This window comes from Talpa occidentalis, unplaced genomic scaffold (assembly GCF_014898055.3).
Source record: "Talpa occidentalis isolate TD23 unplaced genomic scaffold, MPIMG_talOcc4v2.1 talOcc4.7, whole genome shotgun sequence".
Classification (NCBI taxonomy): Eukaryota; Metazoa; Chordata; class Mammalia; order Eulipotyphla; family Talpidae; genus Talpa; species Talpa occidentalis.
The window spans coordinates 133,763,316-133,780,271 of record NW_023605083.1 but is presented as its reverse complement, the minus strand read 5'-3'; the positions used below and the strand labels follow the sequence as shown (position 1 = coordinate 133,780,271).

Below are 16,956 nucleotides of genomic sequence, written 5' to 3'. Positions count from 1 at the left end.
CACCCAGACACTGCAGGCGGCCCCGCGGCCCCCACTGGAAGGGAGGCCCGGCCTTCTCAGAGCCCCGGGCAGCGCGGCCACCTGGCGGAGCTCTGCCCGGCACCTGGGCCTGGCGCAGACGCGGACTCGCGGAGACCAGGGCCCCCTGGGCCTGTCACCTCCCTCCCTCCCCTTCCTTCAGCAAGCGCTCCCTGAGGGCAGGAGCAGGCAAACGGCCCTTCTCGGGGGCCCAGGGGCAGGCGGGAGCGAGCCCCGGATGAAGCCTCCCGGGTGAGGCGGTGAGGAGACAAGAAGGGCGGGAGACGGGGCGCCACAGGGGACATCTGAGGAAACGCTGGAAGGGACCGTGGGGGCCTCACCGGGCCAGACGGGGGAAAGAACACTCCAGGCAGGGGCACAGCCAGTGCGAAGGCCCCGTGGCCAGCGGGAGACGGGGGAGCCCCAAGGCGGCGAGGAGGCCAGGGTTGAAGCCTCAAGAGCGAGTGGGAAGACAAGCGAGGAGAAGCAGGAGATGACGGGCGTGGGGGGCCGCAGTCCCTGCCTCAGTGAGACTGGCCTTGCGGGGAGCAGAGGCGGCACCTGCTCTAACTGGCATTAAATCCACCCCTCTGGTGCCGAGTTAAGAAAGATGGGGGTGCTGGTGGGGACGGCGAGGCCAGGCGGGGCTCTGGGCGAGTCCTGGAGACGGCGCAGCCTGCTGATGGCCTGGGCGCAGGTGAGAGAGCAGGAAGGGGCAAGGCGGCCTCCCAGGTTGAGGGTCGGGTGACAGGGGCCGGCGCGGGGAACGAGGGTCTTCCGGGAGACGTGTTCCGGCCGGGTGGGGGGTGCTCTTAGGGCTGAGGCCCTGGCAGGAGACGGAAATTGGGGGGGGGGGGTCAGGACTCTACAGATGTTAGAGCCTTCAGGTTTGGGGAGCACACCCACGGCTCCCCGCTGCTCACCGGGCCTCCTGCCACAGAGCACCCCCACTGCACCTCCATCCCCGTCACCCTCCCAGTCTCAGCACCCCTCGGCATCCCGCAGGTGGTTTCCTGGAGCCCCTACGCTCTCTGCTCCCCCTCCTCTGTGGTGACACCGTGTCCCCAGGTCCTCTCCCCCTTGGCTGGTCCCCCACTGTCTGCACCCACACCACACAGTCAAAGGAGAGCAGCCGCCCTCCCGAGCAGCACACACAGGACGGTCCTCCCGCCCTCGGGGGCCTCTCTAAGGGACAGAAGAGGACACTGAGTCTCAGAGTCGCTGCACAACAAATCGCCCAGCCGGCAGCACGCAGGGCGTGCCCTGGGCCAGAGCCCACCCATGACTGCCCCGGGCCAAGGGGGCGCGTTGACGTCTGGCCCGGCCTGTCTGTGATGTGGCCCGGCTGTGCGCGGGCGGGGTGCCGCTTCCCTCTCCCCACCTTTCAGGGACAGAGCTCGGCTTCTGTCTCCAGTGTCCTCTCCACCCACACCCAAAACTGCAGCCAGATGCTGCACACAGTAGGCTTGCAATGAGCGTGGCCGGCTTGAATGCAAACAGCTTCCTCGGCCCTCCTGGCTTCTGCGGGGATGGAAGACGCAGAGATCATCGCTGTTCGCCTCTAGGACACGTAATGTGATGCCGTTTGCGACAAATCTGCAAATAACCCCTAATGATGTTTTCCTAGGCAAAAAAAGCAAATTTTCTTTCCCTAGAGACCTACCAGTCATGGGTAGAAGCAACAGCCCAGAAGCTTCCAAAAGGGCAGGAGGAGGACAGTGTGTGCGTGGGGGGTTCTTTTTAAGTCACAGATAATTTCAGGGTGAGGGATTCAAGGGCAGGTAACCGCAGGTTTGCAGGAAGGACAAGAGTAGGTGCGTCTGCAGGATTCTCATCAGTCCAGCTCCAGCCTGGCCCCCCCAAAGGGGGGGTGTTCAGGGGTGTTTGTGCACCGGGAGATGCCAGTGCGCAGCCTCCCCAGCCCTGGACACACCCTCTGCCGCTCTCCCCGAAACCAGGAGCAACAGTGTCCCTGAAATTGATGGCGCTGCCCGTGGGGCTTGATGGGCTCTGCTGCTCGTGATGGATTGTGGCTATTTCCCGGGATGGAGCAGGGAGGGGCGGGCTCCCCCCGGAGGCAATGAAGGGCAGGCAGGGGAGGAAGGGACAGGCCAGACTGGAAAACGGAGACACTGAACAGGCTGGCAGCGGCACCTGGGGCCAGGGCCACGAATCCCTCCACCCTGCTGCCCACAGCTGGTGCCCTGCCCTCACCCCAGGGAACAGATCTGCACACAGAGGCTTGATCCGCAGCCCAGACAGGCCACAGCGCTGCTGGGGACAGCCAGGAAAGTGGAAAGGATGACAGAGCGTGAGGAGCCAGATCAAAAGGGACTCCCAGGAGTCCCAACACCGTGGCCTGCACCCCGTCTCTGCCACTGACCCCTCTGGATCCCCACTGGCCAGCTCAAGACTCCATTCTTCACGTGCAGACAGGCCTACCTCTTACTAAAGCCAGGCCCTGCCGCCCCTGGTTGAAGCCCTCCGGCGCCTTCAGTTCTTAGGACGTCATACCACGCTACTCACCCCGCCGGCAAAGCCCCACGCGCCTCCCTGTCCCCGCCACACCCCGCCGTGCGGCCTGCACTTCGTCACATCAGTTCTTACCCTCCGCATAGCAAGCTTCTTCCTGCCCCAGGGCCTTTGCACTTGCTGTGCTCACGACCTCACATTCTCCACTCACTCCCAGTGCCTCAGCGGGCTGGTTCCTTCCCTTCATTCCGCATCGCACTCAAGATCAGCAACTCAGAGGCCCTGCCCAGACCCCCGTTAGAAAGCCCGTGTCCTCGCCCCCCAGAGCACGCATGCCATCTTCTAGCCACGTCTTCCTCGTTACCCCCCGTCTCCCCACCACAGTGCGGCGGGATTCAACGCTGTGTCGCCATCGCCTGGAGCAGCACCAGGTCCTGACACTCCCGCCGGACACTGGCTCCCTGGAGGGGGTGACAGTGTCTAGTGGGGGGGCCTGGCACACAGCCCCGGGCTCCTCACACCCACTGGCGTGTTCACTCCAGGCTTCCAAACCATCATTTCAGCACCTGCATTTTCCAAACCAAAAACTCAGAGCAAAGGGCCTGACAAGGGCTTTTTCCTGATGTGGGGGCCGACTGCTCCGACAAGGCTTGCGGACGGCCAGTGGCCATGTCTGTGTGGCCGTCTACGCACGTCTGAGCAGGGCCGTGTGGAAAAGGGGGTGCAGCATATGTACACTGGGGGGCACTCATGTAAGGTTGTAGAAGCCACACACTGCATTCCCAGCACACGTGTGTGCAAGATGTGAGCACACGGGTATTCCGAATGCACTGGGAGAACTCACTCCAAAGTTGGGGGCTGGGGTGGGGGCCCCCCTCTGTGAGATTTTATTACAAAGCACAAAGGAAAACGAGCCACCCGTGTGACACAGTGTCAACAGCCGCTGGGCGCGGAGGTCACCCTGGGCGCCTTCGCTGCGGTGTCCGGATTTTTGAAGTTAGTTCCAGATGAACACACGAGGGTGAGCAAGGACGCCCCGCTGAGCTCCGCGGGCGGCGTTGGCGGCTGCAGCCCCTCAGTGCACCACTCCCGCCTCCCCCTTCTGCCCGGCTTACCTGTCCACGGCTGAGTGCATCTCACCTGCCCCCCTCACCTGTCGCCCTCACCTGCCCCCTCACCTGCCCCCCCTCACCTGTCCCCTCACCTGCTCCCTCACCTGCCCCCCTCACCTGCCCCCCTCACCTGTCCCCTCACCTGTTCCCTCACCTGCCCCCTCACCTGCCCCCTCACCTGTCCACGGCTAAGCGCCCCTCACCCGCCCCCCTCCCCTGCCCCCTCACCTGTCCACAGCTAAGTGCCCCTCGCCGGCAGCCCGGTGCGGCTCACTGATGTTCTCCAGCCTGGCCAGCGCGTCCATGCGCTTCACCATCAGCTCCAACAGGTCACTCATCTTGCGGAGGACACCACGGGACTCTGGCCCACCCATCACTGCGGACAGAGCGGGGGCACAGTCAGAGGAGGCCCGAGCAGCTCAGGTCACCAGGAGAGTGGCCCCCCACCCCCGCAGCCCTGCAGGGGAGAGGCTGCAGGGCCCACCCGGCCAGCTGTGTGCCGCTGGCGTCAGGCACCAGGCTTGTGAAGTATCAGGGAAGGGGGCCAGCAGGGGACAGGCGCCCCAACCCCGCCCCCGGCCCCCCACACCCATTCCATAGCACCAGGCAGAAGTTCAGGGTCTGTGTCAGGGTCAGGGGTTCTAAAGTGTGGTCCCCTCCACCCGCTGGCTCTCCGGCCAGGCTGCCAACCGCAGGCCCCCTGGACCCCATCACCTGAGCACGGGCCCCGGCCCTGCACCCGTGTGTCCCCACGGGTTTGGGGTGCACGGAGGAGGCTGTGAGCCCGTGTTCCAGGGGTTCAAGGCCTGTGGTCTCTCCCAGCCTCAGGGCCCAGACCACACCCCACACCCCCGGTGCAGAAAACCATTGTCAGTTTGTCTGAATCTCAAATCGGCCTTTGGGTCCCAAAGATCCAGCCTGAGGCTGAGGAACAGGGGAGCCCTTGGGGAGAGCACACTTGAGAGACGCTGTCGCCCCAGACGCCATCAGGCAGCCAAGGCCCCCCGAGGCTTCCTTCCCGTCACTGGCGCGTGCTGGTCCCCCCTTCCTTCCCAATCACCTCTCAGGAGGGTCTTAAACAGCCCTCAGCCGTCCCAGGCCACCCTGGCTCGGCCCCTGCAAAGGCCAGACCCAGACCACTCGCCACAAATGGGCCCGTCAGCAGAAGCCCTTCCCCTCTGGGGGCTGCCTGAGGTGGGTTCCCCAGAAGCAGACCCTGGCAAGTCATGATCGGGGAGTTGAAGGAAATGCTGGGAAGGGAGCGGGGAAGTGTGAGGCAGGGGAGGGTGTGTCACCAAGCTGGGGAAGCCAGCAGGTGCAGGACCCCTGAGTTCTCCCCTGGGGGGCTGGGGGGCGGCGGCCAGGTCCCACCGTGGGTGGCAGGGCTGGCCCCGCGGCTACAGGTAAAGACACGCAGGTGCTGGAGGCCACGGGGCAACGTGAGGGCTGGGCGCCTTGGTGCCGACAGGGCCAACAGCACCTGCTTCACAGCCCAAAGGCCGGGGCCCCGCGGGCTCAGAGAGGCTGGGGGGAGACGCGGACCCTGGCAGAGGGGGCGTCACTGTCACTCTCGGCTCCGGTGTCCCTAGCCCAAGGCCCCCCGGCAGCCCAACGTCACAGCCAGGAGGGCACATGGGAGGACATGGGAACTGAGGCAGAGGTGGGGCAGGGGTGGGGCGGGGGGCGGGGAGGCCCGTGTCCTATGCTCCGACCTCGGGAGGGAGCTGTGGCCGGGAGCCCAGAGTCTCTGCGGTGACACGTCTGCCCGCTCCCCGCGCCCTGAGGCCCTGCTTTCCTGCACAGGCATAGCCGCCGCCTGGGAGGGTCCAGGGGCCCGAGGGCCTCCGTCCGTGCCCTCCGGGCAGCACGCGCAGCAGGGACAGGCTGCAGGTGGCTACGGAGCCAGGGCCCCAGCCGAGGAGAGATGGCGAACGGGGAGGACCCGGGGCGGAGGGCTGAGGGGAGCGGGCAGGGTTGAGAACGATCCCAGCCCACGCGGGAGGAAAGAACATGGGAAGCAAGAACTGAGGCGGCAGCGACTGCTCGCCGCCCTCTCGGAACCCTCGGGAGCACCTGGGGAAGAGCAGCCGGGCAGCATTAAAGGAAGCGAGGCCCCACCCCCTGTCGCCGCCCCCCGACGCCCCCCGCCGCTCGCTCTCATCCTGTCCATCACAGGACTCGACAGCTGACAGCTCCCTCTCGGCTTCACAGCGCCGGGGCAGGGGTGGCTCCGTCCAATCTCTTGCCCCCGAGCCCGCACCCCGTCTGTCACCCGGAAGCAAAGGCAGCCTCCCACAGCGCGGCCTCCCCGCGGGAAAGAGGAGGGGGGTCCCCTCACTTCGGCTGGGAGGACAGGAGCACAGCGGCCCAGCTGACCGGGTCTGCCCCCCGCCCCAGCGGCGCCACCCTGGAGGGCTGAGAGTGGGAAGGTCACGCTCCTTTGCTGGTCTGAGCCTCGGCCCGCACCCCCACCTGTGCAGGGGCCGGAGCGGGACGGGCTGCCTTTCTACAGGCTCGCTGGAGGGGCCGCAGGGGAGACACTGAGTAAGAAAAGCCAAAAAAGCAGGTCAGAGCAAGAGGTGACTGGGGCAACATGAGCCCTGACATCTTGCAGATATTTGGGGGTTCTGGATTGCCCTTCTGAAGCAGCATAAAGCCAGTGCTTTGAAAATGTCCACAGAAAGCGTTCACCAAGGCATGGAGGGCTGTGGATGTGTGGGTGACCGAGGAGACGCCCCCACGGGCCTGCGAGTTCCGTTCATCATACTGGACCAAGTCAGCAAGAAGCCCCGGCACCGGGGGTCAGAGGCTGGGAGCAGGGGGTGCCACCTTCCACAGATGGGCTGGAGTCCGGAGCCCCAGGGAGCTCAGGCAGAGGCCAAGCTTCCTGGGCAGGGGTCCCCAAGGGAAGCAGGCCTGGGGGGGAGATGCCCGGAGCCCACCCCGCCCTGCAGTGCCCCGAGTCACCCCTCCACTTGGCTCTGGCGTCAGCCAAATTGAAACGCATTTAGTACAAAGCCACATCTCGGGGCTCACATGTGCTCCCGCCATATTTCCATATAAATAAGGAAAGCTGGGGCACCAGGGGGCATGAGGGCCACCTCACGGTCACTGCGCAGCTTTGTCCCCCGCCGAGGCCCCTCCCTGGTGCTCTCCCTGTTTCTCTGTCTCTCCAGCCCCTGCCCAGGCCCCGCTCTGCACCCCCTTCCCCGTCCCCACCCCAGCACCCTCCCTGGCACTGGAGCCCGAGCTGTCTCTCGACACAGCTGGAGCAGTGGGCACGCTGTCTCACCACTCACGGCCTCCGGGAGCCAGGCGAGGCCGGAGTCTGGGCCTGGGTTGCAGAGAGGCAGGGCAGGCCTGCGCCCCGGCCCACCATCCGTCAGCCTTAGCCCCGAGGCCGGGGTCAGAGACGCCACAGAGCGAGGACGTTATTTCTCTGGCATTCCCCAGGTTCAAATCTGGCAGGGAGGTCGGGCAGGGCCAGGCCAACTAGGCCCGCCAGGCAGACAGGGGCCTGAGCCAGGAGCTGCAGCTGGCACACCTGCCCTCCAAGGCGGCCTCGGGCGTCTGCCTCCAGCTGAAGACGAGACAGAGAGGCTGGAACAGGCACGCGGGCTCTGCGGAGACCCAGCAATTGGGGAAGGAGGCCTGGGGCACAGCAGCGTCCTTCCAGGGCGCAAGCCCCTCCTTGGGCTGGCCTGGCAGGAGAAGGCCGGGAGGAGGGGCGGGTGGGAAGGAGGAGCTGCCCGGCCAGAGCTTGCAAAAAAGTCTTCCATGCAGGCCCGATGGCAGTCAGAGGGAACTGGGTCAGCCCTCCCCCACCCCCTCCCGTTATTCCCGGCCAGCCTCCTCCTGTGACTCGCCAGCCGCGGAACAGAGGGTGAGACACCCGTCACGCCTCATCCCGCGTAGAGAACTCTGCCTCAGATGTAACCTGCCCCGGGAGGGCCGAGGCTGAGTGAGGCTCTCCCTAAGGAGAAAACCCTTCTGCTCCCAGCCCTTAAGAGGCCACAGCCACCCCCCTGGGAGCCTGCTTCAGGCGGGCCTGCCGGGCCAGGAGACGCTCTTCCCACTCGTGCTCAGACCGTCTTGTTGACCACGGCAAGAACTTTCGTTTCTAAACGGCGGGGCCTGGGGGGCTTCCTTCTCTGGGTTCTGAGCTGGGACTTCCGGGGCCCTGAGGAACGAGGCCTCCCCAGTGACCAGCCCCTCCCCGCCCAGGGCCTGCAGCGCCAGTCCCCTCCCATTGCCCGGGCATCTCCTAGCCAGGGGCACTGGCACCTCTTGGGCTTTCTGGGGGGCCGCTCTAGGCACGGTATGGAGGTGCCCTTTGAATGGGGTGTCTTAAGACTCTTCCAAGCATATCAGGGGCATTAGAGAAACTGGGCGGACAGTGAGAACCAGGGCGTGAACCAAAGACTCTTCTTGTCCAGATTCTCCCCCCACCCTCCCCTCCCGCCCTCCCCCGCCTCTCCCCCCAGCCTCAGCCCCCGGTCCTCGGCACTCAGCTTCCAGTCTGGGGACCCGAGAAACTTGAAAGGATGCTGGCTGGCAGGAAGACCTGGCAGGTCCAGTGCCACGAACACCTGACAGACACACGCTCGGCACATGTCCTCGGCGCGCCGCTCACGACAGCCCGGACACGGCCGGATGGCACCAGGCAGGAGGACAAAGTCGCGGTGGTGCGGCCACATGGGGGAGGCTCTGGACACGGAGGATGCCCCTCGCAGACGTCCTGAGCAGGACGAGGGGCAGCAGGACGCCTTCGGGAGGAGGGCTCCAAGCTCACCCCCGCGCCCCGTGCCCGGGGCTCGCCAGTCAGCCTCTGGAGACGGTCACTCCAGTCCCTCTCGGCAGGTGAGTTAGAGACTTGGCCAGTGGCACCAGGCGGTGGATGGTGAACAGGGCGCACCCCTTGCATTGGGGGCCCAAACACATGCTCTGAACCCCTGAGAACGGCCTCCAAAGTCTTATCACAAGGAGCAGTGAAAGTCAGGACTGTCCTGAGAGCTCAGAGACAAGAGCCATGAGCCCACGGCGCGGCCCGCCCACAGCCTGCTGCCCACTGCTGCTCACCGCTGTGGCCACCGTCTGGCCAGAGGCACAAAGTAAGTGGGTCTCAGAGAGACAGGTGTCATATTCAGAGGCCTCTTCCCACAAAGGAAGCAACGCTGGCAGCCTCTTCAGATGCCTGGGGGACCCTAGCTCCAAGGTCCCTCCCTGGCCGGAGAGTCCAGGCCTGATGACCACAGCCAGGACCGAAACCAGAGCAGCTAGCAACAGTCTGCAGCCAAGCCAAGGTGCTCTCAGGGCCAGGACGCCCGGGCCAGGGCCCCGGAAAGCCTCCCTGTCCTCCACCCGCAACCACCGGCATCGGTTTCGGACACCCTTCCCCACCAGGATACCTTCTGTGCGGATGGTGAAGGGGGAGTCCCCGGGGCGCCGGGCCGAGAACTGGCCTCCCAGAGACGTCATCAGGAAGCAGAGAGAGAAGAAGCCGATGCCCAGCACAAACAGCCTGCGGAGAGCAAGAGGGGGTCAGCCTGGGCTCCTAGGCGGAGGGCTCCGCGTGGCTGTGAGAAGCATCGTCAGGGGGTGCCTCAGCCTAGGGCTTCTCCACCCCAGAGGACACAGAGAGCTCCAGGGCAAGGGTCTGGGCGCAAAACCATGAGGGACAGGAAGCAGGTGCAGGGGTAGCATCGAGCAAGCTCCAGCCCTTGCACAGAGCCGGGCTGTTCAGCAGAGACCCCACGGGCGGGTGGTCCCCAGAGAGCAGCATGGGCATCCCCGCGGGAGTGCCGGACATGCAAGTTCTCAGGCCCCAACCTGGGCTTTTTGAACCAGACACTCTTGAAGGGATGCGGGGGAGCAACGTGTTTTACAAGCTCTCCTAGTGACCAGAGACGAGTGATCAGACACTGAAGTGTAAGAGCTGCTGGTAGAGATGGAAACAGCAGGCCCGGTGCCAGCCTAGGGCAAGTCATTGGCCCAGACAAAACCCACTTGGATCCCATCCATCACCTGGGCCCCGCTCAGCACATGTGTGCACACGCGTGGGCAGCAATCAGCCATGCGCTCGACTGGATGCCTCTTTATCATGTTCAAGGGGGGTGGCATGTGCCCCTGTTACTGCCAGATGGAAAGATCTAGAAAGGCAGGTGCACAGAGGGTAGTGAGTCTGCTCCAGGGACTGGTCCGGGTGAGCCCACACCAGAGCCTGAGGAGTCACAAGCCATGTCAAGAGCACCTGTCCCTTCAACACATGCTGTGGGTGAGCCAGACAGCAATGGGTGATGCGCCAGGCAGCCCCTCCGAGGAAGCAGGGAAGAGGGCACAGAACCCGCCCAGCATAGCCCCAATGTCTGCTGCTTCCACACTGGAGCCTGTGCCCCAAACAGGAGCGCTGCGCTTACCAGCACAACCTCAGGGCAGCCAGAGGCGGTGTCTGGTCTGGGACCTTCACTATATCAGAGACTTGATGATGAGAGCTGAAGGTGAGCCCTCCCCCCCCCCCCCCCCCCCCCCCCCCCCCGCCTGGCTGAGGAAGCCGAAGCCTCTCCTGGGGCCAGGCTCACCACGGGGAGCCCCACAATTCATGCCTAAGACCTCCAGCCCTCCCAGCAGCACCCCCTTCCTCCAGCCCCACATTCGTTTGTATCTGTATGCAAGACTTGCTTTGCGCATCCTAATCTTTGTTATTCAAACTGGCAGGGCTGTATTTAATTAAAATTTGGTCCATTAAAGAAAACACATAATTGCAGAAGAAAATAAAAGCACAACAAAATGCCCAGCCCATATTTAAAGGAAGCTGCTAGAGATCAAGTCAGAGAGTGGGGAGAACCCAAAAGCAGAGAGCACCTTCCCCAAGATGACAGGGAGCAGGTGCGATGGCAGGAAGGATGCTGCTCCCCCACACTCTGGGGGCCCCTCCCTGAACTCTACTAAGCCTGGGGGTGCAGCTCAGGCCCTGGGACCAAGATGGAGTCAGGCTGGTTCAAGACAGCAGCCAGAACAGTGGGGGAGGGGAGATCACACTCCCCAGGAAGATGCTGAGGAATCAGCTCTTTGTCCCTCCAGTCTGAGCACAGGGTGGCACCCCCTAACTCCTCTCCCCTCCCGCAGCTGTGGGATCTGGGCTGCAGGGTCCAAAGACCTGCTCTAAGGAAGGCACCTAAGCCTTTAGCTCAAAACCTGAACCTCAGTACACTGTTTCTCTCTGCAGAGCTCCTCTGGGCCCCTTTACGGTTGCAGCAAGTTAACATGGTCTCGTTCCGTCGTGCGTCCATTCACGCCACATTCCCCGAGCAACGACAGAACAAGGCCCCTGCCAGAGGCTCGGGGGGAACTAGAGGGAATGGGACCTCCAGTCGCCCCTGAGGATCAAGTAGGGGTGAGGATAAGTAGGGGGGCTGGGGTTGGAGGCCCTTCCCCCTGCCCATCTGAACACAATGGAAGCCTGCTCTTGGTGGCTGTGGGTCCCTGGGCAGCCTAGGGAGACCCCGAGATGAAGTGGCACCCGTGGTGGGGGAGGGGAACCTGAAAGAGCCCAGGGCAGGGCCCTGAGGGCCCCCAACCCCAGCACAGGGGAGCAGGCGCTGTCCATGGTGCTGGCATCTGCTGCCGCCTCCAACTGCGCCAGGAAATGCCAGAGAAATCTGGGGTGAGCGGCTGGACTTCCTTGGCCTAGAAAGCAGGGCAGCATGGGATGGAAAACACTCTCTCAGGGTCTTCTGGGTTAATCCAGGGATTCGAAGATTTCCCTGGAAGAACAAGGCCCCTTACAGAACTGAGGGCTATCTACCAGAGGCCAGACACTAGACAGCAGGGAAGCAGACAGAACCCCCCACTTCCCGCAGGAGCCTGACATGGTCGTCCTGAAATCCGGGATTACCTGGCCTGCCCTGGAGACCCCCAATTTAAAGCCCTCCCTTTCCTCCTGATGGTGGTTCCCCCAACATGATCCCAGCCACCCCACGGCCATCTCCTCAGTCTGAGGCCTCCCCTCACCTCCTGCCCCTCTCGGGATTCCAGGACTCGTAAGGAGGCCTCGTAAGGAGCCTCGTAAGGAGCAGCCCAGGGAGGGCGCCGGCGTGGCCCTCGGGCTGGGGCGCAGACACTCAAACTCGGCCCCTCTGGCAGTGCAAGCTCTGGCGCCTGCCCCAGCCCAGGTCCTGTCTGGGCGGCTGCAGCCTGTGCCCAGACCCCACCTGTGGCTGTGCCCGGAGTGTGGGTTCTCCTGAGCACCCATTACTCCCTCATGCGCGCTGCCACCCACACCCTAGGCGGGGAGGCACTTCGACCCACATGGACACCCACTGCTCAGCGCCTCCCTCCCCAATCCAGGTTGCCAGCAGGGCCCCCACGGGCTCTTGACAGGAGGGAGCTGCCACCACTGAGCTCCGGGCCCCGGGGACTAGCAGCGCCCGATGGTTCCCGCAGAGTCTGGTCTTGGCCTCTGAAGGCTGCGGGAGGGCGGCTGGGCTGAGCGGGGGTGGCTGAGGCTGCCTTCTTCCACCCACGCCGCACCGCCCTGTCCCACCCTCTCCACGCGGCTGGAGGTCTTGCAGCTCCAGCAGAGGAGATGCTCTGGCCAATCTCAGGGACCCTGCCTTAGAGACGGGCTGGCACCCTGCCTCGAGGAGGGGTGCACGCCCACGGTGGGGGCGGGGAGGTGGCACAGGCGCAGGGGGTGGGCGGGCCAGCCCAGGGTTCCACCGGCAGCTAGGTGGGGTGCCGCTCGAAAGCAGCTAACTCTGGCGCCAGGGTGAGCGGTCCCCTGGGGAGAAGGGCCCCTGGGGGAGGGAGGCCTGCCTGGGGCGACCTCCCGGCCCCGGACCACGACCTGGATGGTTTCTGCGCCCCGTTCCCGCCTCCCGCGATGCCCGATGCGCCTCCACCCCAGACCGGCCCGCCCCAGCACTACCTACCCCTCCCCACTTCAGCCCGAGCCCCAGCTCCACCCCTTCCCAGCGCGCTGGGCACCAGCGTGGACCCCAACAGCCCCCCTGCGCCCCACAGGCGCCCTGGACGCGACCCCGCCCGCCCTAGGCTGCCCCGGGGAGCCCGGCCGCGCCGCCCGCGGGAACTTTACCGAAAGGGTCTCAAGGTGACCAGGCATCGTCTGACCATTATCTTCCCATCCGGGTGGCCTGTGACCATTGTTCAAACTTGTCGCGCGCGGAGCGGGCGAGGCCGGGCGGCGGCCCCGGGCCCTGCTGTCGCCGCGTCCGGGCCGCGAACCCGCAGCGGCCGGAGCCGGGCCCGGCGGGGGAGCGGGGGCGCGGGGGGGCGGGGGCGGGCCTCGGCGGCGTCGCGGCTCCGGCCTCGGCCCGCGGGGTCGGCGCGGCCTCGGGGGCACCGGGCGGCGCGGCTGCCGGAGCGCGGCGAGGGCGCCCGGCCGGGCCGTCTCTGCGTCTCCGCCTCCCGCTTCACATTTTGGGGGCCAGGAGGCGGCGCGCCCCCAGACCGCCGGCCGCGCGTCCGCCGCTCGGGCTCGCTCGCTGCGCGGGAGGCGCCGGGCGCGCAGAGGGGCTCCCGCCGGGCGCCTCACGCCCGGGCCCGCGCCCCGCGGCTGCCGGCGGCCCCGGCCCGCGCCCGGCCCCGCGCGCCCCGGCGCCCCGCGCCCCCGCGCCCGCGCGCCGCGCCGCGCCCATGCCCCGCTCGGCCGGGCCCCCCCGCGGCTCCGCTGCCCGCGCCCGCGTCCGGCCGGCGGCCCGAGCCGCGCTACGCCCGGGGCGCCGCATTGTGTCCTCGCGGGCGCGGCCGGCGGGGCGGCCCGGGAGCGGCCAGCGCGGTCCTCGGCGCGCCGGCGCCACCCCGTGGCCGCGGCCTGGCAGTGCGCCCCGGGCCCGGGCGGGGGAGCGGATGGGGGGGTTCGGGGGCGGCCCCCACCCCGCGGGCCCGGCTCCTCCAGCCCCGGCGCCGCCCGGCCCTGGGAAGCTCCAGGGACCCAGTACCCGGGAGGGGGCGCGGGCGGAGACCCCTCTCCGGCCCTGCGCCCGCCCCCGGGGCTTCCCCGGGGCGCGTTGACCCCGCAGTGCTGGGGGGCGCGCGGGGGCCCAGGCCCGCATCGCCCGGTGCTGGCTGACCCGGTCCGAGCGGCCCGGAGAGGGGCTGGGTGGGCTGCTGGGTTCCGCGGTCCGGTTCCTCATTCACTACTGGGCGATGCCCCACAGCCAGGACTGACCCCGGACTCAGTTTCCCCACCGGAGAAGGAGAGTCAGAAGCTCCCCGAGACTCCGCCCAACCCCACGAAGCATTTACCTGCGTGCGCGCGCGCACGTGTGCACACACACACGCACACACACACACGCACACACACGCGCACCCCAGTGCTCTCTGCCTGGAGCTGTGTGTGTTGCGGTGATGGGCCGGCACCCAGGGGGGCACAGAGGGGCAGCGCAGCTCCAGAGCCAGGTCTAGGTTTGAGGAAGGCCCGGGCAGAGGCCAGACTGGCCGGTGCAGGCATTTAGGCCTAGGCTGGGAGGAGCCCAAGGCTTCCTGCTGTGAGGGGGTGACCTGCATCCCCAAGGGTCTCTGCACAGGGCAGTGATTCTGCCGCCTGGCTTAGGAGCAGAGAAAGCCTTTATCCTGGTCCCCCGGCCCCTGGGCGCGAGCCCCAGCCCCTGCTGCCCGTCGAGCACCCACCCCCCCCCCCACCATTTCTCACCAGCAGTAACGCGTGCTCCTGCTTCCCTGCTCCTTCATCAAAATTCACCCGCCCGCTCTCCCTGTGGCCTCGCCTCTCACCCTGCTAGTGTGAACGCCAGCGCTGGAGTGTGTCGGCGCGTGGGTGTGCGACTCCAGCCGGCCAGCACATGTGCACCCAACAGGGCAGGCGGATGGTGCTTGGTGTGCGGATGACACGCTCGCCCACCACACTCAAGCCGGGTGTCAGGTGAAAGCCTCATCAACACTCAGGAAACACTGAGTGTGTCTCCCCTAAACTCGGGGTGGAATTTATACCCAGTGGGCACTTTTAGGCCAGAGGGAAGGAGAAATGTGGGGTGTTGTGCAACCTCCCAGGCCAGGTGGGCGGGCTGGCTGGCAGTTCGCACAGATGAGCATTTTGGAGGCTTCAATATCTCTATCATGCCTTTATTTTATTTTTTTTAAAGGTTTATTTATTTATTATTTATACAAGCACTGGGTACAGTCAGAAGCGCGGGAGGGTGAGAGAATTCACCAGAGCCAGAGCGGGGAGCAGAGCAGACAGACTGACGAAATACACTGCTGAGGGGAGCAGCGGGCGGCAGGAGAGGTCTGCGCGCCATGTGGGACCCTCGCCTGGTGACCGGGGAGCAGCCGGGGATCGAACCGGCGCTGCAGAGGCTGCGGGCAGCTTCGCAATCCAGTGCTCAACCGCTGCGCCACCGGGGAGGCCCTATCATGCCTTTATTATATTTTTATAAAGATTTATTTATGTATGCATACAAGAACTGGGGTACAGGTGGTGAGAGGACTCACCAGAGACAGAGTGAGGAACAGAACAGGCGGACTGACCAAAACACACTGCTGAGGGGAGCAGCGGGGAGACAGGAGAGGTCCCCTGCACCATGTGGGCAGCTCCCTGGCCAGGGATCGAACCCGCGCTGCAGTGGCTGCCCACAGCTCCACAGCGCTGTGACTCAACCCCTTGCACCACCAGGGAGGTCCCACTATCATGCCTTTAATACTGAATCGGGGGACAGACCAGCAGGCAGGGAGGCAGCAACTCGGGCCCCCAGCCTAAGAGTGATGCCGCCCCCGGCACCAGAGCTGGGAAGGCCCTTTTATGGTGTCCAGGCCTAGGCGTGTGTATTTACATATGCACACGCCCCCGCGCTCTTGACCAGTGTTGGCAATCACGTGCCCCAGGTCATGCCTCTCGGCCCCAGGCACCTGTGCTTGTCCAAGGGCTTTTTGCATTAACATGCTTTGTCGTGGGCGATGCAGCCTCGGAGGAACAGGAACGCAAGGCCACAGGCGCCAGCCACAGAGGCCAGCGGCGGGGGCCAGCGGTGGGGGGGCGGAGAAAAGGCGTGAGGCGCTCCAGTTTCCTCCTCAGGGTCTCCCCGCAGGGCCTGGCCATCCAGGACGCGGCTGGTCTGGGCAGGCGGCCCACCTTCCCTGCGCCACAAACCAGAATTCAGAAGGTGGGAGAGGACACCCCAGCTCCCTCTGGGCCTGGCTCCCAGGTGTGCGCTGTGAGATGGCAGCGAGCTGCCCTCACTCATCGGGCAGCAGGCTCACTCGCTCGGGCAAGCAGGCTCGGGGAGGGCAGGGAGGAGATTTTGTGGCCCTCGAAATAGCCCTTCAGCATGTTGCCAGCCTCTCGTCTGCAGGAAAGTTCCATGTACATGGGCCTGCTTGAGCCTTAGACATTAGGAGAAAACTTGGGAATGCCCACGGCGTGCCCAGCTCGGCACCACCTCTCCTGCCCGGGTCTCCTCTTCTGTAAGTCAGGCTATGTATAACTCTGCCTCCTAGGGAGAGGGCGGGTACGACAACGGAGGCTGTTAGTGTGCGAAAGAGCCTGTGGCCTGCCTAGCAGCAAGTGGACACTCAGCCTGGAGGCCACGTCACTGCCCACCTACAGCAGGCAAGGTTGGTGTCCCCTCCCCCACCACCTTGTCCCCTGGGCATTCACCTCGACGCAGCCTGCGGCTACTTTTCTGGCCGTGGGAATTTGCTTGAACTGGCAGGGGTGAGAGACTTGCCAAGTAATTAAAGCCCCAGAGCAGCCCTTGAGGAATGGAGACTCTGGCATATTCCACTCTGACCGCAGTTTCCCAGGGAGACTGAGCTCCGTTCTGGGCTCCTATAGGCCTCCCTCCCCCTCACCTGCTCTCTGCTCCTCTGGTCACTTTCCTGGGGTTGCCTCCCAAATAAATGACTGGCCCGGGATCCTTGTCTTGGAATCTCCTTCTGGGATCTCCAGACCCCGCCCCTGAGCCGGTGGTTCTCAGCCCGGACTCACCGCGGCATCCCCTGCAGAAGCTACAAAACAGACGCCCTTTCTGGACTCGGTACCTGGATGGGGCCTGCGTGCCCTTGCTTTCTAATGTCACGGGTCAGGCTAACACTGCTGGCCAGGTGGGCAACACTGCTCTGGATGGAAGGCCAGTGCCTGCCCACAGGGAGAAGTCACCTCCCTAGCAGAGAATAAGGCAGGCAGAGACTAGGGGTGCAGGAATGAGAGTGCCGAAGGGCACAGCACTAAGATGTCAGGTCACGCTGGATTCCAAGACCCCATCCCAACTGTTTCTCCCATTTGAGGCCATGAACAGAAGCACAACTGGCCCCATGTGGGGCCTCGGGGTGCACCTTGCATCTGCCTGGGCATTCCACCTTCCCAGCACCCCCACTGCCC

At 65.2% G+C, this 16,956-nt stretch overlaps 1 protein-coding gene across 1 annotated transcript in view; it reads right to left on the bottom strand.

Annotated features, from left to right (window-relative positions):
• Positions 1-12,764, bottom strand: part of MGAT5B (alpha-1,6-mannosylglycoprotein 6-beta-N-acetylglucosaminyltransferase B) — a 49,449-nt gene extending 36,685 nt beyond the window's left edge. Inside the window, exons 1-3 of the mRNA XM_037492499.2 lie at positions 12,697-12,764; positions 9,011-9,123; positions 3,831-3,978 (exon numbers count right to left, since the gene is read on the bottom strand). Of these exons, the coding sequence (XP_037348396.1) occupies positions 3,831-3,978; positions 9,011-9,123; positions 12,697-12,764 (329 nt within the window). The remainder of the gene's footprint in view (positions 1-3,830; positions 3,979-9,010; positions 9,124-12,696) is intronic.
• Positions 12,765-16,956: the final 4,192 nt, after the last annotated feature.